The 10,757-nt window shown below is 43.3% G+C and overlaps 1 protein-coding gene across 1 annotated transcript; it reads left to right on the top strand.

The window, feature by feature from the left end:
• Positions 1 to 3,958: 3,958 nt before the first annotated feature.
• LOC137958793 (cytochrome P450 77A2-like) lies at positions 3,959 to 5,788 on the top strand. Its single transcript, XM_068805923.1, has one exon. It carries the CDS (start codon positions 4,029 to 4,031, stop codon positions 5,610 to 5,612), a length of 1,584 nt encoding a protein of 527 aa, XP_068662024.1. The 5' UTR covers positions 3,959 to 4,028; the 3' UTR covers positions 5,613 to 5,788.
• Positions 5,789 to 10,757: the final 4,969 nt, after the last annotated feature.

The following is a 10,757-nucleotide window of genomic DNA, read 5'->3' as shown; positions in this document are numbered from 1 at the left end:
GGATGAGAGAGAGTATCTGTCACCTAATGACGTAGCGGAGGAGGAGGGCTCCTGCAAAACTTGCACTGGACTACCAGTTCAGTACCGTGCATCCCAGTAAACCCGCTCTGACTCACGCTCTCAGATGCAAAAGCTGAGTCTGAGCCAACCAAAGCCGATGAGCAGTGGACGCGCCGCTTCATCACATGGTGGCTGGTGGGCGTTGAACGACATGATTAGGATTACCGTCTCACCGGAGGGTGGCGGGCTCCAGGGAGGGGCGGGCTCGGGTACGGTCGCGTTGTAACCGGTAAACGGGTCCACCGTCACAGCTGGCACTCGCGACGAATTGGACACTCGGGCCACTCACCGAGAGGCGAGAAGGATATTTTCTAATAATTACAATTATTATTGTATCAATCAAAAGCAGGAATGAGAAGAAAAGTATAAAAAGCGGAAAAGCCAATCGAGCTTTTTTGTCTCCCCCCAACTCCTCCCACTCGGAGAATTCGATTCGATACGAACGGTGGATTTGAAAGCCCATCGCGGAGACCACCCTGCTCACCCACGCTTCCAAATGGGCTGCTGCCGACACTGACGTGGTGCCTCCCTCATCGATTGGCACACGTGTATAGAAAGGGACGTGAGAGTCGCTGTCCTCTTCGCAGCAGAACGTGGCCCGCCTGTGGGGCCCATAGTGACGAAGCGGATCTCGTCAAGCTAGATGGGTCAGTTCTCGTGACATGTGAAGGAATCCAAAGTGGGCCCAAAGGATGCTGGCAATGGCGTGGGTCCAACAAGGAAACTGAGGGATTCTGATTGATGTTAAGAGACAGACAGAGGCGGGATATCGATTCTAAAAACAAAAGAAGGAAGGGAATAAATATATAGAAGAGAAAGGAGCTGCAATCGATTATGGAGGGGAAGAAAGGAGAAAGGGAGGGGGGGCCCCGCCAGCTAGGGGATTGGCTTTTTGGAAGGTGTTGACAATGGAAGGGGCTTTGTCGTTGCTTTGGCTCTCTGGGTATGAGTTGTCAGCCAAGAAAATCCTAATCATTGTATTCACGAAAGTTTTAGCTTTTGATTACCGATGATGGGAACATAAACCATAATTCATACTCTCTCTCTCTCAATAATATATGCCCCTAGTGACTCTCTTTAAAATGCAATTTTCTGCTATCTGAAACTATAATCCAAGTAGCGATTTCTATTGATGATTTCTATCTCCTATTTTTTTTTCACTATTGTTTGTGTTTCAATTAGGGGTGGCACCAAGTCAAATCGGTTCGCAAATCATTCGAGTTCGGCTCAAAATCAAACTTAAAATAAGGTTGATTAATATAATAAGCCAAATTTGAGATTTTTGAAGTTCGGTTTGTTAGTTCGTGAGCCAATTCGTTAGTATAATTTTTTTTACAAAAATACCCTTTACTCTAATTATTATTATCAATTCCCTCTTTAGTTGGTTAATAGTTGTTTTTTTTACCTAAAACGTAAAAAATGATCAATGGTTCGTCCATTTTGGGTCCCTCAATATCTAATGTTGTACTTTACCAATGGAATAAATACTATTGGATTAGATATTTGTTCTTTCTTTTAGGTCTGGTTATTGTACATTAGTATACCCTATTGTAAAGTCTCAGACTCCTATGTGATAGCTTTTAGTTCAATAGTACTAAGTTTATCATAATATTCTCTTTATTTATTTTTATAATTTTTTATTTTTTATTGTTTTAAATGCAGGTTGAAGTTCGAACATGAACTCAAACTCGGTTAAAATTTTTGGATTCAAAACTCAATTCCAATTTTAGGTTCGAACTATTTAGATCAAGTTAAGTTCGAACATAAGTAGGTAGGTTCGAGCTTGACTAGACTCATTACCACCCCTAGTTTCAACTGAATGATTTCTCAACTAATATAGCCTTTAACTTATGAAACCGACTGGGCTCTTCAGAGTATTTGAATTCTGGTTTAGAAAATCTAATGCAGCCCATCGCCAAGAGTAGAATGTCGAAATTCACAAAGTTTTGGTGGATTATTGGGCGTGGAAAGTGCGAAAGAATTTTGAAGTTCCGGAGCTTCCGAAACCCAAATGGGTCATGCAGCTGCAAACAAATCGAACAACGCCTCCAAACCTTTCAAATTTCCGCAGATTGATTCCCACTCATGCTGTTGCCTTTAATGCTGCAGAGGCCGATTCACGATGGAGATGGCACAGCCGCTGCGAGCCACATAACATGCCAACTGAAGACTTCTCTTCCTTCGAGCCCAGAGCAGCATTTAGGACGGTCCTCGCCCCTGGAAGTTTCCTGTGACGATGGTCCTTGAGGTTTACGGTGGTCATCTCTTCCCCTTCCCCTGTGTGGTTACAGGAGTCAGAAGCCCGGTACATGAGAGACACTGCATCATATTTACTGGACTAAACGAACTAAGCAGATCTGGAGTTCCAGAAAAGGAAGACAGAATCCATGGCTCCCATATGGGTTGTCTTAAAACTTAAGAATCCATGGCTACCATATTCGGATATACTGCTCTAATTTCTAGTTGACCACTACCCCAGGAGTGGCTCTTGTTTTTAATAGAAAACAACCGTCAAAGTCGAAGCTACTTGGAACCTTCCACCGAGCCAACATCGTCCATTGTCAAATGGCTCGTGCAAATAAATCGCCCTGCACCATCTCGCTGTCAAACCACTTTCCGATCTTCACAAATTTTACTTACCACTTAAACTCGTCGCATTAATGCCGCAGTGACCGATTCGTGATAGAGAAAGGATGAATCACTTGTCCGCGCAAGTATTTTCTTTCCTCTTACATGTATAAGTAGTCAAAGGGAGAGGAGAGAATATAGGAAAAAAAGGTTGGGTGGTTGAACCGGCCCCACCATGGTATAAATAGGAACCCTCCGTAGAGGTAGAGAAACTTTTTTGAGAGAGGACTTTTGGAGGAGAGGAGAGCTTGGATAAACCTATGGGATCTCCACAAATTGAACTCTAATAATATTCCCAAATAACTTGCAACAAATAGAAATCCTATTAGAATTCTATCAAATTCTCTTGAAGTTATCATAGAGCTTACACAAGTAAATATTTTGTCACGATTTTGCCATCCCTCCTAACTTTTTAAATTTCAAGTTAGCCTGAAACTTGCTTGCAAAACGTGACTAAATTTACTTGTCAAACATCCAATGGAGACAAGGGGGAAGAGCAAGCTCTTAATTTCTCCGACTTTGGCTTCTTTTTGTTCTCATTCATTTTTCTCAGCCATTCTACTTATATTGAAGAAGGGGAAAGAATGGATACAAGGGGGGAAAGGAAGTTATCTTTCCCATTTCCCAATTTATTTATCTAATATTTTTTTTAGTAAAATAGAAAAATATTAAAAGATAAACTCTCTCTTTTCCATTCTTCCACTTTGTATATGCCAATTTTGGAGGTCTTGACACAAATTGCAAGAAAATCAGTCAAAATGAAAAAGATTTTCTTAGTCCTGACACAAACAGGCAAGCTGGGGTATAGGAACGATTGATTCTTAAGCAACTTAATGCTCTTCTTCGACCACTTTCAGCTTGATCCCTAATAGATGTTCAACTTTCTTTGAACACTTGGTAGTTCAGTTGAACGCAGGACTACTGGAAGGTCCTTGTTCAACCTTCTCGAAGTGGATCGGCATACCAGTCTCAACCAATCTCCTTCTGTAATGAGGCTGGGTGCAGAGAGTGACCATTAATGCTTCTCACAAAGAATTTCTACCATGGGACCTGCAAAGACCAGTAGATTTACAGTACAAAGCGGAAGAACTCTGTCATTGGATGTCTCAGAGTTTCCTGCAGTTTTTTACAGGTAACTTGAGTGCTCAATCAGTTTAAACTCCGTTTGCAGTAGACTCGGTTTTATTTCGGCCAGTTCTGGTGGTTGTTTTCTAGATTAGCATTTAATGCTTCCATTTTTGTCTGGTGAGAGATCGGTGGACGTAGTTATGACCAAACCAATGAGCCGCGCTGCATTATAATGAACCAACTTCTCTCTCTTCTTCCTCACTCTTGAATCCATGGCATTTCCTTCTCCTCTGAGTGGGAGTTCCGCTTCCTCTTCATCTTTCCCTCCTGTCGTCTTCACTCTTGCAGCATTTCTTATCTCGGCTCTAATTCTGCACCTGGGCCGCAGAAGCAAATCCAAGTCGCTGAACCTCCCGCCGGGACCCCCCGGCTGGCCGATCGTCGGAAACCTTCTCCAGTTCGCCCGGTCAGGGAAGCAATTTATTCACTATGTTCGCGATCTCCAGCCAATCTACGGCCCTATCTTCACATTACGGATGGGCAGCCGAACCTTGATCATTATCAGCAGCAATGAGCTAGCCCACGAAGCCCTTATCGATCGAGGCCAGATCTTCGCAACCCGGCCTCGCGAGAACCCCACTCGAGCAGTCTTCAGTTGTAACAAGTTCACCGTCAACGCAGCCCTCCACGGACCCGTCTGGCGATCTCTCCGCCGGAACATGGTCTACAACATGCTGAGCAACACGAGGCTGAGGGAGTTCCAGGACGTCAGAGCGGGGGCCATGGACAAGTTGATAGACCGCCTACGTACGGAGTTCGAATCGACTGAGGGCTCGGTATGGGTCTTGAGGAACGTCCGGTTCGCCGTCTTCTGCATCCTTCTAGAAATGTGCTTCGGCGTCGACATGGACGAGGGGACGATCGAGAACGTGGACGGGCTCATGAAGCGGGTACTCATCGTTCTGAACCCAAGATTAGACGATTATCTCCCTCTCTTGAGTCCCTTATTTGCCAAACAACGAAAAGAAGCCATGGAGGTCCGGGACGTGCAGATCCAAACCCTGGTCCCGCTTATCGAGCAGAGGAGGTCAGAGCTCCGAGATCCGTCCCCCGACAAGAAGTCCCGCTCTTTCGCCTATCTGGACACCCTCTTCGATATCAAGATCGAGGGCCGGAAGTCCGCACCGAGTCACGCCGAGTTGGTCACACTCTGCTCCGAGTTTCTAAACGGCGGGACTGATACGACAGCCACCGCCGTCGAGTGGGGCATCGCCCGGCTGATCGAGAACCCGGAGATCCAATCCAAGCTCTACTCTGAAATCGTGTCCGTCGTCGGCGACCGGACCGTGACTGGGAAGGACGTGGAGCAATTGCCTTACCTGAATGCGTTCACCAAGGAATTGCTCCGTAAACACCCTCCGACATACTTCAGCCTGACCCATGCAGTGGTGGAGCCCACCAAACTGGGGGGCTACGATATCCCAACGGACGCCAACGTGGACCTCTACTTGAAGCCCATGGCGGAGAATCCGAAATGCTGGACGGACCCAGCCCGGTTCCGGCCGGAGCGATTCCTGTGCGGCGAGGAAGCAGACATAACGGGCGCGACGGAGGTGAAGATGATACCGTTCGGGGCGGGTAGGCGGATCTGCCCAGGGCTTGCGATGGGCATGCTGCACATAAATCTTATGCTAGGCCGGATGGTTCAGGAATTCGAGTGGTTGGCACACCCGTCTCAGGATCCCGTGTCTTTCGATGAGAAGCTGGAGTTCACAGTGGTGATGAAGAATACTCTTCGGGCAGTCATCAGGCCCAGAAAGGGGTTGGCAGATGATGCAATAAAGGCCGAGAAATGATCATTACCCCATTTTCCTTTTTCTGAAAGCTTTCTCGTGTGTCCGTAGCCGTAGGAATGTAATTGCAGAGTCGGGGGGGTAACCTGCTCCTAGTGACCTTCATTTATTACACGACTTTATCTGTACGTAGCTTTGAAACCCAATAAAACTTTTCTAATGAGTTCATTAAGTTGGCATTAGCTTTTCTATGTATGGGTTAAGAAATTTGAGAGACAGGGATTGGTGGAGTTGAGGTTGGTGAATGGTCGTAATCCCTCCCTTTCTATTTCTTTAGAAGGCAGATGACTAGGGTGGCATCGAATCAGGCTCAAACCCAAAAAAATTTTAAGTTTAAGATCGTGTTCCAGCTTCAACTTATATATATAAATAAAGAGACGAATTTTGTGGAATCAGAAGCTTTCGAATTTGATTCGTCCCTCAAGTAAAACCTATCCAAGCTATTCACAAAAAGAAATCTATTATCTGCATCAAGTCTTCCGTCAAAGGCAAGCTTTAAATGCACTTTAGTGTCGACTGTGTACTGTAACAAGAAGGAAATGGTAGGAAGACGATTAGTAATTCTCACCCATTTGAGAGTTCAAAGTCCTCAGAAGAACTAACTGGCTCTCACATCAGGGGCATTAATTAAAATCCTATGAGAACAATGCAGAGCATCAACCAGTATAACAGAATGCTGCTTGGCTTCAGATCTACTCCCGCAGATATAACCTTGTCCTCTGCAAACCCACCATGAATCCCAGCCAAAAAATAACATGTTAAATTTAACGGTAGAGAAAACAGAAAGAGATGAAATAGATTATTACATGAAGGTTGCGAATACTCCTAAGCTGCTTAATGTCAAGAACTTACTGCACTCTTTCGGGTGGCAAATGCATCTCAGTCCAACCCCACAGTTCCCGTTTGGCTTTGAGCATTCGTCGCAGAGATTAGGAGCATGGTCAGGGATTTCAAACGAGATTCTAGTCCCTAACTGAAAACCTTCAGCAGCAAAGGAAGAAGCGCTCCTGTAGACTCTGCTATAGTGAGTGCAGTTCAGATCTCTTGGATGAAAACCAATGCCTAATTGCTTAGAGTCATTCATAAACAAACACGTCGATGCCCTTTCATGAATCCGAGATGAAGTAGTACTGCAGCCAAAGGGAGAAGAGCAATTTTGCTGAAAAGAGGATATGGGTATCCCAGATGTTGAACAATTGAAGAGAAACAGAGAGTTTCGCTGCGGAGGAGAAGGAAACCCAGCCGAGAGGAGAGTGGGAGAGACAAAATGAAGAGAAGAAGCGCATGATTTGTGAGAGAGGGCGAGTGTTTTAGCTCTGTAGTCAATCGAAGAAACTGGGAAAAGGCCAAGAGAGGTTCTGAAGTAGAGAGTTTGGGACTTGCATAGCAGACTGCGGCTAAAGGGAGATGAATTGGCTGAGATTTGGAGAGAGAAGGGAGGTTGAATTCTGATTTTCCCACAGAAACTACCCTGCGTGAAATTGCTCCCCAGAGATGGAGATATCAGGACGACGAGGTTGAAGATAAGAAGACTAACTACGTTTTGGGTGAATGCTCCCATTTCTACTTCTTTTTTCTCCGTTTCAAATTTCATGGAGGCTTAGAGACCGATGATGATCCAAGAGTGTATTATAGAGCAGCAAGGTAGGAGGTGACAAAGAATCTACTTTTGCTATTTGTTTATTTTCAGATTAACCTTTCTTTTTTGACTTTTTTGAGGCTCACGGTTCTCAAGAAGCATCGTGACATCTTTGCTTTTCGTCCATGATAGCATCACATGTCACACTGAAATATCTACGGAGAGAAAAAAATATTAGTAAGAGCTTGCGATTATTTTTGAGTTTGATTTTAATTTATATCCACTAAACAATTGTAAAACGGTATATTTTTCTGAAAATGGGAGTTGATACAGGGTCGTTGGAAGTTCAAAGCAAAATGGGCCACATTTATAGGTTATGGGCCTATTTTGATGGACTGTTAACCGTGTAGGCCTTGATTTTTTGCCACGTTGTAGTTGAGGGAGAGGAGGCCATAATAAAACAAATAATATTTAATGGGGAAAAATAAAACTGTTTAGGATTATATTTTATTTATATTTTATTCTCATTTCTTATAGACAGAAACACGACCGGTTGTGTCAAAACAAGTAGTCCACTTCACAAACCTGGGTTAGCCTAGCCCTCGTGTGGTCTTATTCCTACTCAATCCCTGCTGCAAATTCAAATATGTGTGGGATGGGGCTGAGAAGGTGGCAAAATCTTCAGCATTTTTTAATGTCAGTACAAAGACAAGGGTGTAACCTTGCCTTATCACAGCCTCGCTTCCCGAATCCTGGCCCTTGTCGAAATAGTCAAGCCCAGCAAACAATGTTTCGATTATTGTAGCCTTTACTCTCTTCATTGCTCGTCACTGCAGTTACATAAACTACCCATTTAAGATACAACATCTGTTACAAGAAAATCAACTAGTTTATAGCTCCAAACTTGCCTGACTTATATCAGTCACTTCTAGCAATGAAGTTGAGATCACATCTCCAAATTGTTGGCGTTAACTATTTTCCAGAGGACTTCTTCCTCTGTTGAGTTGTCTTCCTTATGAGGTCTTCAGTAAAAATAGAGGAAGAAATCCTTTGTAAAATCAGAGGAGGATGCAATCCGAGAGACAAGAGATTTTATTTTTTTTGTAAATCTGTGTATATATGTGTGTGTGTGTAAACGTATGAAATCACAAGAAATAAAAATTTATCGAAAAAACCTTACATGGTATCATAGCGGGTTCAAACATGATTCAGAGACGATGCAAGGAAAAAATTCCTGTTCGAAATTAAAATCCGCCCAAAGTTAGGTAACGGGATTTTAATTTCGGATCGGGCTCAAAATCGAGTCAACCCAGCAACTCGGTCCGGACTCGGACCAAGACTCGACTCTGATAAGGACTCAGTTGAGTCAACCTAGCGAACGAGCACGAATATCTCTTGCGCTCATTGCGGGTTCTCTGCTAATCGCAACCCCCTTGTACTCGTGTTTTCATCCTTGGCCGATACAGACTTCTAGTCTAGTGAATCTTCACTCACCTTTCTCCTGATCAAGTTGACCACGAGAATGGTTGAATCTTTGAGCAAAACTTCAGCACCGAACCAGACCACCGATTGGAATCAAGTCGGATGACACCAACTATGCACTTTGGTCCCAGGTTATCGAGATGTAAATCTCACGCAAAGAAAAACTATGGTATTTGAACGATGATCTCCCTCAACCTCAGATGGATCCTACCTTTCGACGATGGCACACAGACAATGCTATTGTCAAATGATGGTTAATTAATTCCATGAACACTTTCCTCATCAACAATTTCATTTGATTCCCACAGCCAAGATGGTCTAGGATGCCATTGCTACTACGTATATTGATGGCAGTGATACCTCCCAGAAGTGCTCAGTCGATATTCGATGGTATAATACCTTAGTACCTCTCTTGAAAAAATTTACAATAATCTTTAGGGCCTCTGGCAAGATTTCCGCCAACCAAACCCGATGGAGTGCTTAGCCGATATTCAACGGTATAATATCTTAGTTTAAGAAGAGCGGGTGTATGTGTTCTTGGATAGTCTCGATGATCGGCTAGATCATATCCGAAATAATGTTCTTCAAATACAACCTTTCTCGATTGTAGAACAAGTCTATGCTCACATCCGCCCAAGATGTTGATTGTCAAACAATGATAATGATTGGTAGCTTCGATGATACACCAGGGGCAATTCTGGCATCCAAGAGCTTCAAACATAGCTCGCATTATCCGTCACATTTTGGGTCTATCTCTCTGTATGGTGGAAAATCCGGTTCCAACTCTAAATCACGAGCCACTTCTAATTGAACGAGATGCTCTCACTATGGGAATGCAAAGCATACCTGTGAGACTTGCATCAAGCTACACAAGTACTCCAAGTGGTGGCATGAACTCCAAGCTAAAAAGTATTGTGATGTAGTTGAGAATAATGAAGGCATAGGCAAGGCTGCGGTGGCTATAGGAGAGCCTCATCTTTCCCTCATTCCAGTCGATAGTTCAAAATCAGTTGATTGCAGCGTGTAGATACTTGATCCAGGAGCAACAGACCATATGACATTTGATGCAAATGATTTTTCTCAACTCTCTGATGCTCGCCAGACTAGCATTTCCAATGCTAATGGGGTTATCTATTCGGTAACATAGGTTAAAACAGTGATGTTATCACCAGCCCTACCATTATCTTATATTACTCGTGTCTGCTCTTTCTCACAAGTTATTATCATTGAGTCAAGTTACCAATGACAAGAATTGTGTTCTTGATATTTACCTTACATTTTATCTAATTCAAGATACTCTCACCAATGAGATCATTAGGCATGGTAGTAAGAGAAGGGGGCTCTATTTCATGGAAGATTTCAACGTAGGCCGTGCATATCACATGCCGCACTCGAGTGACCTCATAATGGAACAAATTTGGTTGTGGCACAATCGGTTAGGCCATACTTCATTTGGGTATTTGAGACATCTGTTTCCCAATTTATTTTTGAATTTGTCACTTTTGGATTTTAACTATGAGACTTGCATTCTAGCTAAAATTCATTAGGTAAATTATCGTTAAGTATGAATAAGAGCGATGATTCTTTTGCTGTGATTCATTTTGATGTGTGGAGTCCTTCCACTAAAGATGTTAGGTCTGGTGTCCGTTAGATTGTTATATTTGTTGATGATTACACACGAATGACTTGGTTGTACTTGTTGAAACACAAGGCTAAGGTCTTTATACCTCTCAATCCTTTCATAAGATAATCCAAAGTTAGTTCTCCACTAATATTTGAATTCTTCGATTTGATATTGGTGGAGAATATGTGAATCATCAGTTCCATGATTATTTCTAACACCATGGACTGATTCGTGAAACTTTATGCCCCCAGACTCCTCAGCAAAATGGTATTGCGGAGCGAAAAAATTGCCACATTTTTTAAACAGCTCGAGTTCTTTTACTTGGGGCTCAAGTGCTAGCCATCATTGGACCGTTCCTATTGATACGACCATACACCTTATTAACTGCATGTCTTCTAAAATTCTTGACTTTAAGTCACGCCCTACCAAACTATGTTTCATTACTCACGGTGCTAATGCTCCC

The sequence above is a fragment of the Aristolochia californica genome, unplaced genomic scaffold, assembly GCF_029961685.1.
Source record: "Aristolochia californica isolate CCGP_79_NKW_82.1479 unplaced genomic scaffold, dmAriCali1.0.hap1 SCAF_3, whole genome shotgun sequence".
Taxonomy (NCBI): domain Eukaryota; kingdom Viridiplantae; phylum Streptophyta; class Magnoliopsida; order Piperales; family Aristolochiaceae; genus Aristolochia; species Aristolochia californica.
Note: the sequence above shows the minus strand (reverse complement) of the source record. Positions and strands in the feature narration are given on the sequence as shown.

Coding starts and splice junctions, on each gene's coding strand:
- LOC137958793 (XM_068805923.1), top strand. CDS start 4,029: ATGGCATTTCCTTCTCCTCTGAGTGGGAGTTCCGCTTCCTCTTCATCT.